Below are 20,305 nucleotides of genomic sequence, written 5' to 3' on the forward strand. Positions count from 1 at the left end.
TTTAGTAAAATAAAATCGCCATCAGCTCACCCATTTTTTATTGTACAGGTAAAAAACATTCATATAAACAATGTAGTCACTCACACATTTATAATTTACAAAATTAAAGCAGCACATGAATGTGAAAGTTCTCTAGAACCAATCTAGAGTGACAAAAAAAAATTATACCTTTCAATCAATAAAAAAAATAACCCAAGCCTCGCTAGGGAGCACAGAAAACGCCAAAAGGTCTTATGGTCGATCCGTAAAGACCAGCGTTCTTTAGTTCCACTAAAAGCTAAATATTTATAAAAATAAAACAATTTATATACCTGACCTTTCGATTCATGAAAAGCATTGCTAGATGCTAGCCATTTGTGCGTGTAGACTTTCAAACTCAAGGGTCGAGAGGTGAAGTCATATAAATATACATCCAACACGCATTCACAGTCAACATCCACCATCCCCGTGAGCAAGTGTAGCGGTCTATCAGCAGATTGTGACATTCTCTGATACACACCTTAGTCAGGTTTGATGCCATATTGAAAATAAGGATACCAGGGATATACTTAGTCTTTACGAACCATATAAAAGTCCTAGGATCATGTAATGTTTACCGAATCAGTTTTTTTAAGACGTTTTGTCTTTAAAAAGGTTAAAATCTAGCCAAACCTCATTCCAAACTTTTACCTACCTTTCCATTACAGCTTAACCAAACAGGACACATTATGCATGTACACACAATAAACACAGGAGCACTCCAGCACATAGAGGCTATAGAGATGCTTAACTTCTCTCTCGAGACATAGACAACCAACCATTTAACAACAGATTTTCATTTGCACTAACCACACGAGTGAATATGACCACTTTTCCCATTAGAACACACTTTTTGTGGGTAATGCATGGCTCTCCTTGCCCCTTGGAGAAATAGCAATAGCAATGACTCAAATTCACAACGTGAGTTGTAGATTCCCCAAATCCTTTTCGACACTAATGAGGTCATCAATAGTGAACTGTTTGCACTGCTTGCATCAGCACCCACACCAGCGAGTTCATATTATCCTCCTCTCTGCGTTGACTTGATTTACTCGAGAAATGGAAGAATGGAAAAGGTGCAGGGAGAAGTGAGATGGGGAGCAGTGCAATACAAGAGGGGTGGAAGACACAGGTTTAAGAGAAGAGCAAGCTCCACTGAGCATGCTCAGTCTGCGTATTCTGCCACGATGGACAGAAGTACTGTGATGTCATCAGGCTTCCCCCCTGAAACGCAAACAGACCAATTACAAGGTCAGTACTGCTGATTATGGATATTCAAAGAGGTTGTGGGATGAGAAAGATAATGGAAGTCAAGAACCTCTTTTTGAAGACTCACCTCTTACATTCAACCCATTGTCACAGGCAAACTGGGCGAAAGGGGACATGTAGTTGGGGTCGTAGGCCAACTCATGGGCCTGTTCAGCAATGCTGCGGGCCGTCTGCTGGATACTATCATAGTTGGTATTCTGAGGTAAAATAAATATATAAATAAAGATTAGAGATCAAACAAAAAATGTGGAAAGTACCCATCTATGTTATACCGACAAATCGGCCATTATATGGATATTTTGATATTATCGGTATAGGAAGATGAGCTTACAAGAAGCTGAAAAACACCAAGTATAGCGTTAAACTGATATATCAGACATTTTGATTCTAAGTTTATCGGTATCAACCAATAATACAGCCCTGCATCTCTAAATACTCTACATGTTTAATTTAACTTAGAATCTGCAAAGAAGTGGAAAAAATTAAGTAAAAGGTATAAAATAATGTCTTCACAATCATTTATATATTCGAAAATTGGCTGAGAATTGAACAGAGATGTGATTTTTTGGAGATTTAACCACTAATACAATATTTCTTCACCTTACAAATGGTTGTAAAAAAATCATTGTGAGACGTGTTTGAGCAAAACGGGCACTATTATTGCAATCAGCATCCCTAAGTTAGCAAGAAACAAGTATTGTTGAAGTTAGGGTTGGGTGATGTCTTCAAATTTGGCTTCGGACGATTTCTAGAGTGAAACATTGTGATGGACGATGACATCGGCAGGGATTGGGGGAGGTGTGCCCGAAGCGTGAATCCTTATAAGGGAAAACAACTAACAATTCCTAACACCGCGTATACACTGGATGAGAGCGGTGCGGTGTGACAAAATACTATAGAACCACTGATCTATAACAGAGATTCATTATATATAGATCAGTCAATAGAACTCCGTACTGTATATCAGTGATGCTGTCTACACTGGATGAAGCGTGGCATGACACCACAAATCCCTGACAGTAAAATGCTGCTACTTTTGGTTTATGATGTGCTTACACAAAATTAGACCGACTTTAGCTGATGTGGCTCAGCGCCACATGACAAGTTAAGTGTCCGGTGTAGACATTGTGTAAAGGCGGACACACACAGGACAAGAAGCATTGCACCACATATAGGACATCTCGAGGTATCGCACACCGGACGCACACATTTTTAAGGACGTGGCGTGATGTGGCGCTACACTTCTTGTCCGGTGTGCGACCACTGATCTATATATTAATTCAATAGAACGTTAACGCACACTAGGGATTACCAATATGGCGGCGCGGCGGCTTCACTTTCATGACTTCATGAGCAATCCAGTTCTTTATTATATATTAGTGTGTGCAACCCCCTTAATGAGAGATGACTGAGAACGATGGAGAATGATTTGCAGATCCTCAGTATCACTGACAAACATCTAATCGTGTAAAATGTGTGGCAAGTACTGCTGCTCCATAGTATAAACGGAGTATGTGCGATCGCGAATCTCAAAAGTGAAAAACGATTGTGCATTCAAAAAAAAAAGGGAGGGGGTGTGTATCACGATGGATGATGACAATGTCTATCAGCACAACCCTAGTTGAATTGACTGAAACATTTGGATCATTCTGCAAATATGATGCTGGATGCTGTAATTCTGGACACTGGTCCCATCAGGTCCAGTTGCATCTTATTTGCGATCATAACATTCTGTTATAACCACACATGTGATATATCAGCCACACTAATTTCTTTAATATAAACCAGAAACCACATCAGTTGACTGCACCCTCACACTTAACGCAAGTACGGTCAGTACCTTGAGTTTCTTGAGTTCTTGCAGGATCATGTAGTCAGGCATGTTGTCGAAGAGGCCGTCAGTAGCGGTCAAAATGATGTCCCCTAATTGGACATCAAAGGTAGAGCTATCTGCAGCTTCAGGACTGAAAGAGATCGACAGAAACATTTAGAATTACACTTGGTGTAGCGCATATGCCAACGCTCTACAATACCAGCATATTTTAATTACTATGACACCCACATACCCATAATTGATGCCAGGTAATGAACCCTGTCATGAAAAATACATTTATCCTTCGGAACTGCACAGATAACATTTTTGTTTGTTTGTTTTTAAATTTAAGTATAAAGGACCTGCAGTTCTCAGATTAATTTCCAATCCAGTCATTTTGTAGAAATGCTAATGGGACAACAATGATCTAGTCCAATAAATTAGACTCAGATACTTGATCAGTGCTGAAACTCAAGCATTAGCACAAAAGGGTAACAGGGCAGAGATCAGCCTGACCTAAACGGAGAGTAATGGACACGTGGGTTTAAGAGAACTTGTCCAGACCCAACATGACCTCTGGACCAAATCCAGTCAGTCAGGTTGTTTTCTTGGAAACCAGACAGGCCTCTTCAAGCTCCAAATCCCTTGAGTTTTAGTTGAATCTGTTTTAGTGTACTGGGTAAGTATTGGTGCTCTGATTATGGGTCACATAAAAAAAAAAAAAAAAAAAAAAAAAAAGTACATATGCTTATCCATTTAAAACCTGCTGCTATTAAATTAGATGGCTTTGAGTGTTTTCCAGAGCTCTATGGTAGTCGATCATATTTGTTTGTAGGGCTGCCTCCAAATACAACGATTTTTCTAGTGGACTAATAGTCATTCATTTAAGCCGTTAGCCAAATAAATCATGCTTGTACAAATCGAATTACTTAAATATATACATGGTGGGCCTTTTTTAAGATATAGCCTATTTTGCGTCCAAGCACGCACATAAAACTAGCCGCATAAGTAATAACTAAATGTATCGGAAAAAAGTTTTTGGAGGGAGACCAGTACAAGGACCAACAATTAATCTAAAACAACAATTTAATGGTACTAAGAATACTGTTGCTTCTTGTATGATAAATTGTTTCTCCGCTGAATTTTCTTTGGATTAAAATATCTGCTAAATTACCAAACAAATAATCATTACGATCTCAGAAGACCTGCGACACACAAACTTGCTCTTGATTCCAAAACTCAATGTATTTTTTTTTTACTAAAACACTGCCACAGAACTCAAAGCACCTCCGACGCTCCAAAGTAAATAACCAAATGCATGTAATTCTCCTTGTAAATGGATATTTTAGTACTACTGAGGCACACTTAGAACCCAACACTCAGGTCAAGCTCGGGGCAGAGTTCCTGCTGCACATGAGAAAGTAGCTATGACAGACTCTGCACAACATAAACTAAAGGTCCCACATGAATTTAGCAGGACATGTGGAGCTTAAAATAATCATGCCCTCTGCTGGGACTCCGAAAAAAAAATGTCAACAAGTGTTCAGCACAATGCTCATTGGCTGAGGCGAATGGGTTTGCTTCGCCACCCTCTCTCTTTGATTGGAGGTTTTTGGTATTTGTGCGTGCGTGTTTGGATGTGTGCCCCTGGCAAGACCGTGGCAGTGAGGAACTAGAATCACATGGCCTTGACATTACAGAATTGGACCAACACTCCCTCGCAGTGCTTTAGGCAGAACTCTTTGACTGTTCTCACTTCTACAGGGTTCAGGAGAATCTCAGCTAATACTGCTCAATCTAATAAGAGTCCACCCATAAAGAAAAAAAAGAACAAATAATGCTAGTTTAATGTTCTTAGAAATTCAGAATTATTTTTTTTATTATGCAATTTATGAAGTTTATATTTAATACTTTAAAAAATTTTGTAACCATGATTAAGTATTAACATTAACCTTAAATATACATTTATGCAATCTTGATTTATTGACCTTGACACAGTAAAGGGGAGTCTGCATATATTTCCGGTTTAGTGTTTTTTTTCCTTTCAGCAGGTTTCTGCACATTGGTTGCATCACATGACTTATCAAATGTTTTACATTTGCTTAATATTTTACCTAAACTTCTTAACGGCTTACACAGTAATAGTAGATTATGCCAAACGACCAAATAAAGATATAATCTTACTATAATATCAGTACGATACCCCCCCCCCCCCCCCCCCCGAAAAAATATGAAATGTTTTTTATATTAGCCATATTAAATTCTATTTTTTTTTTATAAAATAAAAACTTACTACAAAACCTTTTTTTTTTTTTTATTAAAATACTTGCTACAGCAGAGGAGTATTCAAGTCATTATATGTACTATTTGCATATAAAAATTTTTTTTATAAATTAATAGAAGGCAGAATGATGGAGGTAAGGCGGGAACGTAATAAATCAAACTCACATAGCCTGCATAAGCACCAGATCAACGTGTCGGCTCCTACAGTAGGTGCATCTTACACTATTAATTGAAGTAAAAGCCACACGACCCGGTGCGCAGACATCTGTGACACTGATCTGTGACACACAACCATCTGTGATACTGCAGTGAGTGAGTGTCACTGACCCACCTGTCACTCAACACCACGCCCTCGACCCCCGGCGGGGCTATGGACAGCTGGAAGGGTGTGTTGAAGTAGTGTTGCTGCTCATCTGACCGATGGACCACCTCTCCACCTCGGACCACCAAGAAGCCTGAGTCTCCCAGATTACAGGTGTGTATCCTGTGACTCCGACGATCCAGAACGACTATGCAAGCTGTGCTACTCCCTAGAAAAGACAGAGACAAAAATAAATAAATTAAACAAATGATTTTTTTTTTTCAAATTGAAGCTGTAATACATTACTTTTTATATGCACATGAAACAATTTATACTTTACTTTTTATTAACTAACTCAGGTTTAATGTTAAACCTTTGTTCCCATAACATAGTCATGTAACCTACATACTGTGCATGAAATATTATATAAGAAGCTGTCTACACAGCAAGCAGTATGACGTCTATGCAGGGAGAAATTGTTGCATGTAAAGTATGTCAGTGGGACAATCACATGTCCATTGTAAAAAATACCACCCACCACGTGTTAACAGACATCTGCAATTTGTGAATTTAATGGAAAATGGAATTATTGCATAAAACATTAGCAAAGAAGCACTGTCTGCATCCAACAAGTCAAAGAGAACAAAATAGTCACTTTCTGATAAACTGTGAAATATAAATATTTCTTAAATATCACTAAGAAAAGTAGAAGAATCTACTGAATATAATAATTTTTTTTACAGATAATAAATCACTTGTACCTCAGAGTGAGCAGATGAAACAAATTAAATATCAAATACTTTGATAGACTTTGCTCGGGTTTTTCCAGAGTCACCATATCAATATTTCAGATGCTGTGGAACAAGATCGGCCTGATGGTTAGTCAGGTTTTGCTGTCCCATAGCACAGTCACATGACTTTTTTTAGTGTGCATAGGGGAATTTATTCAGCAAATGCGTTTCCATCTCCCATTATTTTCACAAGTCAAAAACCACCTCAAGCGAGTGTAAAAAATTTACGAAGTAGGGAATTTTTATTTGAAATTTGCCATTTCCATCACTAGTTTCTGAAGAGATGCTTCAAAATATGCATAAAAACAGGCTGATGAAAACATAGCTACTGACAAAAGGTCATGTAAAAGTAACATGTTTTCGTAGAACACAAGCAGTTTCAGTTTGTTAACATTAATGCAAACAAACTTTTACAGCGATTTTGTCAATCTAGGTTAATGTTGATATAAACATACCACTGTTTATAAATTTTGTTCAAATAATCAGTTTGAAATTTAAAAAAATATATATTACTATTACTATATACTATCGTTCAAATGTTTGGGGTCAGCAAGATATTTTTTATTTAGTAAATAAAAAATTATCTTTCAAGGTGCATTAAATAGATCAAAAGTGAGAGTAAAGACATTAATAATGTTTACAAATATTTTAATATATATATATATAAAAAATGCCACACTTTTGAACTAAAAAACATCACAATTTCTGCAAAAACATTAAGCAGTGCACCGGTTTCCAACATTTATCAATTACGAAAATACCAAATTATCATATTAGAATGATTTTTGAAGACTAGAATAATTCACAGGAATAAATTAAATTTTAGAGTATATTACAATAGAAAACAGTAGAAAATAGTATGTAGGCTAATATAAATGCTGTAAAAGTATTTTTCATTGTTAGTTTATTACACCTTAGTTAACACATTTGAATCAATCTATTAAACCTATATTTAAGAGTAATGTTTCCCACCGATCGGGTTTTAGGTTGAACACTTAATAAAGAGGAAGCTATACACTGATGGCCTTTCAGTTTATCACTGCACACAGTCTGTCCTTTTCTCAAACCTTGACCAAAGCCTTGTAGTTCAAGCGACCTTGTCTAAGAGCGCTCACCCACAGACCTTTATCGCTCCACATGCCTTCCCAAAATAAAAGCAGGTCACTTTTTAAAGAGGCAAACAACTCAGCAAGACGAAGAACACAGAGTGACATTTCTGACAGCCCGTGAAGTCAGGTTTCAGCAAAAAGACGACCGGTCGCATGCTTGGTAATCCAATGCCTTGTTTGAGAATCTAACTTCACTCTCTCAGTCTCTGCGAGGTAAAAAAGGCACCTGGATCATCTGGTAATTTGAAGTTACCTTAGTAAACAATAACCTTTCTGCGGTTTATGAAGACATGCTCAGTAAAAATGGTTTCATTTCGTTAGGCCAAACTCTATTTAGCATTGATTCAAATGATAATCAGTGGACAAACTCCCATAATACTTCAAAAACACAAGTAAAAAATCCTACTAAGTATACCTAATAATAGACAATTATGTCTTGCAAAAAGTCCCTAGCAGGAAGACAAAACAACAGAAATTGCATTTATAAAACTATAAAAATATACTATTAATGAATTGTTAACATCTACAATAACATTTCATTTGTTAACATTAGTTAACTACATTAGTTAACATGAACTAACAACACAGCATTTATAAATCTTTACTAATGCTACCTTTGCTAAAACATTAAGATTAGAAGTTAAATGTGTTAAAAATTGTTAATGCAGTGTGAACTAACATGAACATTTTTATTAACTAACATTAACAAAGGTTAATAAATTCTGTTAAAAAAAAACATTCCTCACAGGTTTATTAATTAATGCATAAATGTGAACAAATAAAAATCCTTCTTAAGTGTTACCTATTAATTTATTATTTACTTTAGCAACATGCTAATTTTGAGTTCAATTGCTGCCTATGTAGAGCATTCAAAACTGGTCACTGATGTGAGACCTTTAACTAAAATTAAAAATAAGTTAATTGAAATAAACCTAAAATAAAAAAAATTAAATAGAGAAAAAATGTAAACAAACACACAAGACACTAACTAAAATAAAATGAAGTACAATAATTACTGCAATAAAACAAGCTAAAGAAAATTAAAAAAAAAAAAAAAAAAGTTTTCTACAACAGAATGCAAACAATACTAAAATAACACTTGATGAGATGCATGACATCAAACAGTGTAATTTCTGCTGCTCATAATAGTCAAGCATGAATTCTTGACAATACATTTGGAAAAAAAACTTGGACAAGAATCAGTATTGAACATCACGACGCAAGGACTGGGAGTCATCCTGCAGATTTTATTTATCCTATAAAAGCAGCAGCGAGTGTGTGACTCACCGTATGGTTCAGAGTGTGTGTGTGTGTGTGTGTGTGGATAAGATCTTACCCAGCAGCGGTACTTTGTTCTGCAGGAGTTCATAGTAGCCGGAGGTCAGGATGCCCACGGGGCTGCTGGGAGTGAAGCGGCCCTCCTTCACGAGCCGTTCACACGTCCTCATCAGGGTGGTAGAGAACTGGGACGGGTCCACGCCGTAATCCCTCCAGCCCCCCACGCCATCTGCAACACCTGAGAAGTAAACAGAACGAGACAGATACGGTCATTGAGAGGAAAACCAGGTGGATGCATGTTAACTTCCTCAACCCTAGTAGCTTTAACACCTAACTTCTGACAATCGAATGAAAAGAAAGGAAGAGATTGCGGTTTCTGACGCCGCAGAGACAGATGGCAGCTGCCACAAACCTCCTTCCTGACTGAGCATTGTGATGGTAATGTAAAACAGCCGTCTGCTAAAGCACGTCTGACACCTTCATTAAAAAAAAAAGAGGATGTTAGATGACTATCCTGTGAACCCCTTGAACTCCAAGTAGCTAGTAACTATTGGTTATTATATTTTACAAAATCTAACCAAACAACTCAAGCACTCCCAGCTTCCCATTTTAAAAAACATTTAATTACGTCCTCAAATAACACTTAAATTAAAGGTATTTGGTTCAAAAACATTTATTGTTATGCTGTCTGAAAGTCAAGCGTTCATTACGAATAGAAAGTTCATTACAGACCAAGCAAGAGTGGAAGGCTCAATTATTGTAATATTATGCACTTTGTATCGTAATGTTTTCTCGGCAGTTAATGAGACATGATGTAATCTGACACGTTACGTTCTTAAGTCCCCGATGTACTTCAAACGAAATCAAAGAACGAACTGATATGACGTCATTTCAAACAAAATCAGGCCGAAACGAGTTCGAAACAGCTGACCAAAGCTCCTAAACGCCTTTGAGTTTCTATTGGTCCGTGGCGGTTACACAGTCGGTGGGTGTGCAATTTTATTGTAAAAAGAAAAATGATTGCTATAAATGTTTTTTAACATAAGTGACAGCATTAAAGTTTCCTTTCAAAAAACTTGCTCTATCTTTGTATCTTTACACTAAATACAAGAAAAATGTGTTTACACCAGCACACACTTGAAGGCAGATTCCAGCGCTGAGTCCACTTTATGTATCGAGGTGCAACTTCTTCGTGACAAACAGTCACCCAAAGTCAGTTTTACAGTTTTTCTTGAAAACGGCATTGTCATTTGCAAGACTAAATTAAACAATTGTGAATAGAAAGAGACTTTTTCAAAGAACTTGATGCATTTAAATGTTTTTTTTATTGTTTTTCCATGTTCTTTATTCTTTTACCCATTGTATTTAATTAACTTAACTAAAATGGGTATCACTGCCATTTTTAATATACTTAAAGCTGCGGTAGGGAACTTTTGATGCTCTAGCGGTTAATAAACAGAACTGCTTGCGGAAGAACATCGTAGCCGGAACTACTTCTCTCTGTTTATGTCTATGAAGAATCACAAAGGTACTGGGTTACTCCGCCGCGGTACCCCCGAAGCAATCTAAAATAGTCCCAATATAAACACTTATTATAGGTGCACCCTAGTGATTCAGGACAAGCCAAAAACACGGTTTGGAAAATGGATTCATGGTGTACTCGCTTATTATATACATTTTTGTACATTTTGAACACAAACAAAGTTACGGACCGCAGCTCTGATTGGTTGTTTTTTACCGGGAGCGATGGAGTTTCTGCAAATGGCAATAGGACACTGGGAGGAGCCAGAGGAGCTTGATTTTTTTCACAGATTATCTGTCTCATATATTCTACTGTCAGGACATAAAGACAGGTTTAACAAATATGTAAAAAATATATATTTACAAAAGTTACCTACTGCAGCTTTAATACCTCAACATATTATAACCTTGCACTGCACGATTTGGGCAAAAAAGTGAGATTTTTTTCTGATCAAAACTTTCTGATACTTTAAACTGCAATTTAAAAATATCCAAGTTTGCTGTGCTCTTTTGTAGAGCTGTATAATTTGGGTAAAATGTTGTGATTTTATGTCAATATGGCCATAAAATAATTATTACCAAAAGTTAAAAATGACTAAATAAAAACAAAAGATATTACTATCATAACTATTGCATTTAAGATATTTTGTTATACATAACTGTACTATCACAATACTAATATTTACAGCTTATTTTGTTTATTTGCACTGATGAGTTGTATAGTGATTACGGGTTTATTTTGCTTAATTAAGCAGACATAACCTTATCAATTCATGATATATACTTTGAGATATAACATGTTACCATATATAAAGACTTCAGAGGTACCATTAACCCCTGCTCTGTCTGAACATGATTGAAATTAACACATTATTTCCAGTTGGCACAACAAAGGCCACTATAAATAATAAACCTGAAACCTCTAAGCAAGCAGTTATTTAGTCTTATAGGTTTTGTTATTGCTGTTAAATGGAACATCATATGTCTGTAAAATGGATAAGAAGCTAGTCATGACTGGCGTCAATGTTTGGCAGTAATCGCTGCTGGATTAAAGTGTGTCTGTCTGTGACCGAGCACATCTCTGAGATCTCCTGGAAAAGAGTTTCACTGAACACCTCACATCCAACTGATAATGTGATTATTGAGGTTCACACCCTCCTGAAACTTCACCATGAACCACCGAGAAATCAGAGGGCACCAAATAAACCCCAGAGCCGTCTCTTCCTGTTTTCAAGACCAGCTCATTAGGCTAATTGGAGTGGAAAGTGAAGATCATCCACTGACCTTTAAAGACTTGTGATAGTAAACAGAGAAGTTCACTAGACTCGGTGGACAGAGACAAACACATTTAAAAAGAAATTAGGATGGGAGAAATTAAGATGGGAGATAACGATGGGCAGATAGCTTAAAAAAAACAACAGTTATATTGTTTAACAATCTTATAGCTCACAGCAGGCCTGTCTGTTAATGCTTTATAAGTTACAGTTCCAAATCAACTTCCTTATTGAGAAATGTCAGTTGTATTTTTACTTGTGGAAACTTACTGTTGTTGTGATCTATATCCACATAAGAACCACCCAGTACAACAGAATAGCAATGCATTAGAACACTGACAGAGATTTGCACAAGCACCACTTTAAAAAATGCAAAAGAGTCGTTTGTAACGGTTGAATAGTAGTCAGTAACTGGTGTTTTGAGGTAAGTAACAGCTGTGCTGCTACTCACGCGCTGCTGAGTCTGTAACAAAAGCCGGTGAACATTCAGTCTGTAGGACGTGAATGTAACCGGGAACTCTCATTTTTCTCGTATCGTGTTAACTTGAGAAAATGATTTTGGGTTTTCTCAGTGACAGCTATTCAGTATTATTTAAGGTTGTCATATCAGGTTGTAGAAATGCGACAGAAAATGTCTGTGGGTCAGCGAGAGGACAATGATGCGCGCGCGTGTGTGTCGCTGGATCGAGGATGTGATTAAAAACATGGCCGCCTCCATGTTCAACCATTCTGACCTTTGCACTAGCTCCTGCAACACTTACAAGCGAGCCCCTGACACTTCTACAGGATATCATTTAGTTAATGCATGCATGTTTTATGCATACAGCTCATAACATTCTTAAAACAGGTCGAATTACTAAAACATTAATATCCAGAGAGTCACTTACATTTATAGAGACTCTTTAAATGCAATTTACACTCTGGATATTAATGTTTTAGTAAATGCGATCGGAGATATCTGTTAATGTTACGCACGCCGGACTTTAACAACGTGTCATTTATATCCGTGTTTCCATGATGGAAATGTTTTGGGGAAAATCATTCTAGTTTCGGCCGCTAGTCGCGCTTTGGGGGCACGGTCTGGCTTCTTTCTGGGTGAAAGGTCAAATTGTGTTACCCAAGCTAACTGTTAATTTGCAATAAATGTAGATTTGATATGCATGATATGATATATTATAGTATTAATCAGTTGCCTAGCTGCTAAATATTTAAGGATCGCGTGTTAAATATACATGCGGGATCAGTAAAGTCCCAGAGATTCTCAAAGGGAGGTTATTTGAGGTGAGAGCTGGGCTGATCGTGTCTCACACCCCTCCATCACGAACCGAGGGCTGACGGTAACCCGTGAAGCTCCCTACTAACGAGCTGGTCACCTTGCATATTTGTGCCAAAACAACTGATGTATAATACACTGAATTTTGGTGGCGCTCACCCAAAACATCCGCGGACTTGTGCCGGGCGATGAAGCAGGCGTCGTCTCCGTAACACATGCCCTTCTTCAGGATCCCCTTCCGAAAGTCCTTCCCGAAGCCGCAGCTGGCCGTGACCAGGCGGTAATCTCTGCCGTCCGTCTGCGAGAGTCCGCCCAGGACAGCCCTGGCCACGATCCTGCCATAGGAGAGTACCGATAACATCCCCCGCGGTGAGCGTGTAGCCCGTGTCCCGTGTCTCTAAGATCTGAACACCGACATTCGGCTCCGCGCGCCGCTTTAAAAGTGACTCAAACGCCCTTTCTTCTTCACTGAACGCCGGTCGTGTGAGATATACGGCTGTTTTGTGTCTTGGATAAAGTTAGGGCTGTTTTATGTCTTGGATGAAGTCTCTCCTGTGCACTCCATCCTGTCCGACATCCTCTAGTCTAGTGCACTCTCTCTCACCACTGATGTGTTCCGGAAACGAGCGCATCCGGGCCCCGAGGTCACCTGACCGGCCGCGGTGACGTCAGCGCGTAGTGAAATAACAGGTGCTGGAACACTTTAAACTAAGATAGCGACTACTCTTGTGACTTCTGTGGATGTATTCTGTGTGTATTTTTCCATTACATACAGTACTAAACTATTCTGTGTTGCTGTAGAGCATTTCAATTCATTTTCATGGGACTTTTTCTCACTGAAAACTAATTCCAAGGTACAAACCAAATTTCCCTCAATTTTTATGTGTTACACAAATGTAAAGTCTAAAAGGCAATATTTCTTACAAAATTGTGTGCAAATTTACCTTTTGTGTGTGTTTGACAGTTTAGGTTTATCAGACAGTTTTACCTATTGATTTGTTAAATTATTTTTTTATAATTAGTTTATTGTTATTGTGTTTTTACTCTCTCTCTCTCTCTCTCTCTCTCTCTCTCTCTCTCTCTCTCTCTCTCTCTCTCTCTCTCTCTCTCTCTCATGGTCTTTCAGCATATCTCATTCAGATTATATATATCTTTTAATGGCATGCATTTAAAAGACCTGTTTTGGTTGTAATATTTGTAGCAAAATATTACATTCCTAAAAAAAGTTTTATATATTATATTATTTCTCTTACATTCCATACTAATACTTTATCAAGGATGTCACGAATTTATTTATACAAGTACTATTTATAAAAAAGCGACTCATTAATATTTTTATTTTATACATTTACCACAATAACGACTTGAATATTTGAAAATACATTTTAAAACCTAAAAATGTTTGAAAACGTCTTTTAGCGGATGACAGAAACAATCTGTTGTTTGGGGTTTAATGGTTTAATGGGATATGCAGCCTTCACTCGCAATCCCACAATGCATCTCACTTCCTGGATACCGATGACAACGCGCTGTATCCAAGCATGGCGGTGTTGTGTTGTCTTATTATTTTGATATATTTAGATACCGCGCTATGCATTGAAGACACGAACACTACGGGAAACGTTAATATCACACTCGGAGACACAGACGACACGTCTGCTGATCGAAACGAATCGCTTGATTTCAGGGATCTGGGAGTCAGTGAAACGCCGGAGATCTTCCCAGCTCCAGCAGCCTGGACTCCCGAATCCGTGACGGAGTTCCCGGATCAGAGCGAGTCCTCGGAGAGCTCCGTCCCCGACACGAGCCCCAAGTCCCCGCGAGCCGCTACAGCCACGCAACCTCCGGTTACCGACGGTTAGATGCACACCGTAATCTATATGTGATGCCTTATAAAGTGTGCTTGTTTACCCGTGTCTGTTTCTCCTCAGCCTCTCAGTCGTGTCTGTGCGATCTTCAGAAGGGTCAGTGCGACAGAGAGTGCTGCTGTGACCCGGACTGCTCTGAGCTGGCCCTGATCACTGACTGCACAACAGAGACAGTCAGGTCAGCTTGTGTCCAGAAGAAACTACGATAGTAGATGAAATCCTCTGGAGAAAGGGTTAACACATACCATGTACATATATAATATAAAGTAAAAAATAAGTAACATCCAATTGAATATTTCACTCAAAATTGAAAAGTCGGTCATCTATTTTCTTTCCATAATTATATTATTTTCTTTCATCAGTGGAATTTTGGATGAACCAATTTTTTTACTTATACTATCAAATATAGTTTCTCATATAAAGTATTATAAGAAATAAAATAATTTAAGTATTTACCTGAAATTTTCTCTCATATATACCAAGTAGCATATCTATAATTATAAATTTAAAAATATCATTTTTTTTCCTGGTATTTAAATATGAATTGAAAACAAAGTTTGAGTCTCAGAAGTTGAGTTCAGTGTTAAAGTTTTGCATTATCTGATAATTTGAGGATCAGATGGTAGAAAATATTTATGATGGGACATTCTCTGGTTTGATTATGTATTTGGTAACTGACAGCGATAGCTTTAGATGCTGACATGGCATTAAATAAGAATATACTGCTACTACTGACAGTGATTAACATGAAATCCTGATGTGTTACTCTGCTCTATTGTTTATTCAGTAATGAGCCCAGACTGTGCCTCCAGGATTCATCTGTGTATACCCTGGGCTCTACACAAGAGGGTTTATCTAGTGTCCCGTCCACTGTCCAGCGAGACGTCGACCCGGATGTCTCCTGTATTCAGTCTACTAAATGTATGGGAATCCTTTTATGCCATTTTGAAGTCTTTAGAGTTAAGAGTAAAAAACTCCAGAGTTTTGAATGTCATTATTAAGCTATTATACACATTCTTTATACCACCTTTTAAAATGCATTTATGATATATATTAATTCATGATCGAGCTGTGAACCCTTATTTAGACAGGCTGTGTTTACAAGCAAATGTTTTCAATCAGTTCAATCATTCATCCTTGGTTCCTTTTTTTAGCTGAACAAGGTTTGTCATTACCTACACCAGAAGTTCCCACTGAGGAGAATTTTGACTCCGTTTTTGGTCGATTTTGGGGATTCTTTGGCCGCTCGAGTGTGACCAATGCACTTCAAAGCCCTGATATGGGAAATTCATCAGGATACCAGGTAAAGTTTTTGAACATTTGATAGTTTTCTGGGGCATAGCGTACCATGTCCAATGATAATCTGGATGAGTTTGTTCTGACACTTATGTTAGCATCAGGTTTAATAGAAAACATCGCAGAGTAGGATTTAATATGATTGTAACCCTTCAGTGCTTCTACTGATTTAATATTTTGCTCTCTCTGTCAATGTTTTCCTTTTATCAGAAAACATATTGATTTCTTAGATGTCAGGATGGAGGAAAGAGGAAAGCATAGTTTTAATTTAGAATAATCGGATTATTGTTCATCCATTTTCCATATAATCACCTTTTGAATCACCTTTGTCACCACTGTTTATCCCTCGAAAGCATATGAATCAGTAGGTTTTTTTAATGGAACAGTTTATTGAAGACATAATCTTAAAATAGTTTTCAGGCTTTTATGGCTAATAATGAGAATATTGAGCTCAAACTTGAAGTGAAAAAACATCCCAGTTTTATTCAGATGCCTAAAAATGTGTAAAAAAATTAGCAATCTCATACAGTTGCTGATGTTTATATGGTAGAAAAAAATAGATATGTTATAATAGCATGCAAATTAGTCAGATTTTTTATTACAAAGTGCCAGCTGAATATATACCAATAATATGCCTTAGTAATGTGCTATATGAATGATCTGTTTTATTATCAAAACTTTGTATGTTTTATTGTGGGGCAAAACATAAAATGCAATGCAATATAATGAAGACTGAGAGACGAACAAAAAAAACACGTTTCTCAGATTTCCTAATGGATCACAATTGTTACTCACATTTCAGCATGATTTTTCTAAAAAATGATTTATGGATAATCAGGGAAACTTTTGATCCAAGTTGATAATGTAGAGGTCAAAATATGATCCAGTAGTTTTGATTGGGTTAAGCAATGTTTGTGTCTCTGTTCTGTCTCAGTATGGAGAAGTCATTCAAACAGTGAATAAGACTGAAGAGCAGGAATTCTTCACCTTTCCTGCCTCCGCAGGAACAGCTCACTGCTTAGACGCAAACCCTGCTGGTAAGAAAATGTTCATGCTGCATGTCCAAACAGTTGCGGCCACAATGCTAGTTGAATTATTGAGCCATTTTAATAGCAACAACAAGCTTCATGGTTAGAGGTTACATTTCTATCTGCAGCAGTGTGTTGTGCAGGGGTTTGAGTTTTAGTGATGCTTTCCTGTTGGATAGTCTGTTGCTAAACATAGATTACCCTGATGTTTTACAGGTTTTCTGAAGGACCAGACGAGCAGATGTATGAGGAGCTTTGATTTGGTGCAAGATTGTGAAACACTAGAAGCTCTGCGCTTGGAAACGTACATTAATTTCAACATCCGTTCTGTGAGTTCTTCAGCACTTCTCATTTTGCAAAGAGTTTTATTGTTATTATGCTATTTAACAACTCTTGTTTTTTTATTCTAGGGGAAGATCCAGGAAGCTAAAGTAAGTTTCTGTGATCTACTGTTGGCATTAAAAACATTGAATCCTCTTATTAATTTGACATGCTTTCTGTTTGTTACCGGAGGTCATTGGTGTGGAGGTTGCAGCCATTACTCTGCAGTCTTTAGAGGGCACACAGACACCGGTGGACCCAGCTGACTTTGCGTCTTATATTCCTGTGCTTCTGGAGTCTGGTGACATCTGCAACAATGTTGTACTGCAGGTGTGCACATAATGAATATGTTACTAGTCTCTCAAAAATCTGAAAAGTGTCAGTAATCATAAACTGATAACAAAATCGTAACTTTTACGTCAGGTGAAGTACACGTTCAAATACAGTGAAGCTGGGGAAATCCTGAATGCGACAGCATCAGTTCTGCTGGGAGCCATTAAAAGCGTTATGGTGCCCATTCAGCAAGAGTTTCAGATTACATTCTTGCAGGTGTTTCATTCTACACTCTTCATATTTTCTTTAAAGAATTGTATTTATTTCAAATGTATCATTTTATTTAAGTATTGTAAAATATTTTACATTTCATTTATTTTACAAATATGAAGTAATGGTTTTGTGTCCATCCGTTATCAGGACATCTTGAGCACCCCAGGGTTGCAATTTAGTGGCAATCCTGGCTATGTGGTGGGACGGCCCCTAGTGGCTGGGACAAGAACAGCAGAATATCCTTTATCATAAACTCTTTGGATAGATGTCTCCTTTGTGATGAAACATAAACAATTACATCATTACACTACATTTTCATTAGCAAGGAACATCAACAATTTATTCCCTGATAAGTACAAGACATATTTTCCTTAACTAAGTTCAGGGCAACTAAAACAATTAACAAAAACATCAAAGCAAATGTTTTGCCATACATCTGCAAAAATGTCCACCACAGCGTTTTGGATATTTTTAAAACTAATCAAAATTTGAATCGATTAATTGTATTCAGTAAGTATGTCCAAGTTAATAATAATAATAGCAATATGTGTATTGGTGGAATTTCAAACTTTAGTTTTTAATATTGTCTATGGTTTCTAAAAAATACCCCATATGTTGTGTGTATGGCAACATGTTAATAATTAATGTCAGTAATTAGTAATTAATGTCGTCATGAAAAATATTAATACAAATTACAAAATTCTGCACCTAAGATAGATGTGGTGATAAAGATAGATCTTAGTATTATTCATTTTAATCCCCTATAAAGGTTTTGAGATTATTTCACAAGTGTGCTACTTTTTCATTTCCATTATAGATTTTAATAATAAAAGCAAAGCCTGTTGTCTATCAAAGCATCCATCTTTGTGGAACAGTCCTTGACCCCTGTTTTACTGGGATAGTCCAGTCTGCTAACCCAAAAGGATCACTCACTATCCTCCAAAACTCTGGAGATCAGGATTGCTTGTCTGGGTCATTTGGGCGCACCCCTGTCTTGTTTGGGATTGACATGGTATCAGGCTGCACTATGAAGTAAGAGGCTATTATAATGATTTGTTTTCGTGAATTAGACAAGTGTTGTCCAACAACAATCAATTATGTAATATTCATCACCATTGCTATTTTATGTGCATTAATGTCCTCCCTTCCTGTAGGTTGTCCGATGGAGTTAATTGTTCTCTGGTATCTGAAGTAATTTTGTGGACACTAAAAGGCCAGAGCTTTCCGGACCATGTAGCCTCATTTGGGAATTCCTTGCCTCAAAACCTCCTGGACTGGGTTCAAATACAGAACCAAACCATAGCATTGGTAAACAGCCTACTTATTATTATTTTCCTCTTTGTGTGGCATGGATAACTGGTGCTGAAGTGAAAGAGAAGTGTTCAAGTTAGAGGATATGTTGACATGTAAACTTGGCTCGTGGTCACCATGATGATGCAAAGCTGATTTGTAAACCACTGTTATTTTCTTCTAATGAATGTCTTGCTTCACTCTTTTTATGGTTTCCCAAGGGTACACAGGCTTGCAGCATACCACTGTCTTACCATCTTGAAGTAAAATGGACCAAGTACGGAACCTTGGTGAACCCCCAGGCTCAGATTGTGAGCGTCATGGAGACAATCCTCACTAACACCAGCAGTTTGGTAAATTAAACCTTGCAGAACATGGTTCATCGTGACTTTCTGCAATTATGTAATAGTCGTATTGAGTAAACACAAACTCATTTCTCTTATAACAGTTAAAATAGTTTTGAAGGTCAACATACAGTGAATGCCCATAAAGTGTTTTTAACACATTCAACTTAATGGGAGTTTATCACATTGAGCATGGCTCAATATTACCCTAAATTTTAGGTCTTTCATAAAGTCATTGCAGATTTCATGTGAAATTAGATATAAAGTTAACACTAGAACCTTTTTTTGTTTTAGGCCCTCCTTACCAGTGCCAATGGTCTTCTGTCTGTCAGAAGCTCAGTGAGTTTTGTTGATGTGTCTGCACCTGCCAGTCCAGGATTCAAAGTTCCTCCTACAATTGATGCTAAACTACCCTTTGACTTTTTCTTTCCATTTGTATAATGAAATATTTCATTTTTATCTCTTTTGGCAACCACATGAAAGAGATAACCATGTTTCTTTGAAAGAATTCTTTGAAAGAATTGTTTTACTTGAAGTTATAGTGTATATTTATTGTCTAGTCATTTGTATATAATGCACTGATTCACATTTTTTTTTATAAATATTTTATAATAGATATTTTCATACTAGTGGACTGATGGTGGAACAATAGTGGTATATATAGTATATGTATGTATGTGTG

General features: G+C 37.2%; 2 protein-coding genes across 2 annotated transcripts; one reads left to right on the forward strand and one right to left on the reverse strand.

Annotated features, from left to right (window-relative positions):
* On the reverse strand, nt 1-13,557 carry pptc7b (protein phosphatase targeting COQ7 b). The gene is made up of 6 exons (XM_052567819.1): nt 13,090-13,557; nt 8,921-9,100; nt 5,715-5,913; nt 3,128-3,251; nt 1,355-1,484; nt 1-1,242 (listed from the first exon to the last, which is right to left on the reverse strand). Exons 1-6 carry the CDS (start codon nt 13,289-13,291, stop codon nt 1,184-1,186), a joined length of 894 nt encoding a protein of 297 aa, XP_052423779.1. The 5' UTR covers nt 13,292-13,557; the 3' UTR covers nt 1-1,183.
* An 864-nt stretch (nt 13,558-14,421) lies between these two features.
* Nucleotides 14,422-20,239, forward strand: tctn1 (tectonic family member 1). Its single transcript, XM_052567816.1, has 14 exons — nt 14,422-14,787; nt 14,862-14,976; nt 15,586-15,719; nt 15,953-16,101; nt 17,029-17,131; nt 17,339-17,451; nt 17,533-17,553; nt 17,636-17,773; nt 17,867-17,992; nt 18,137-18,225; nt 18,884-19,021; nt 19,144-19,297; nt 19,501-19,632; nt 19,918-20,239. The coding sequence occupies exons 1-14, from the start codon at nt 14,472-14,474 to the stop codon at nt 20,062-20,064; spliced, it is 1,875 nt and encodes a 624-aa protein (XP_052423776.1). The 5' UTR covers nt 14,422-14,471; the 3' UTR covers nt 20,065-20,239.
* Nucleotides 20,240-20,305: the final 66 nt, after the last annotated feature.

The sequence above is a fragment of the Carassius gibelio genome, chromosome B10, assembly GCF_023724105.1.
Source record: "Carassius gibelio isolate Cgi1373 ecotype wild population from Czech Republic chromosome B10, carGib1.2-hapl.c, whole genome shotgun sequence".
Classification (NCBI taxonomy): Eukaryota; Metazoa; Chordata; class Actinopteri; order Cypriniformes; family Cyprinidae; genus Carassius; species Carassius gibelio.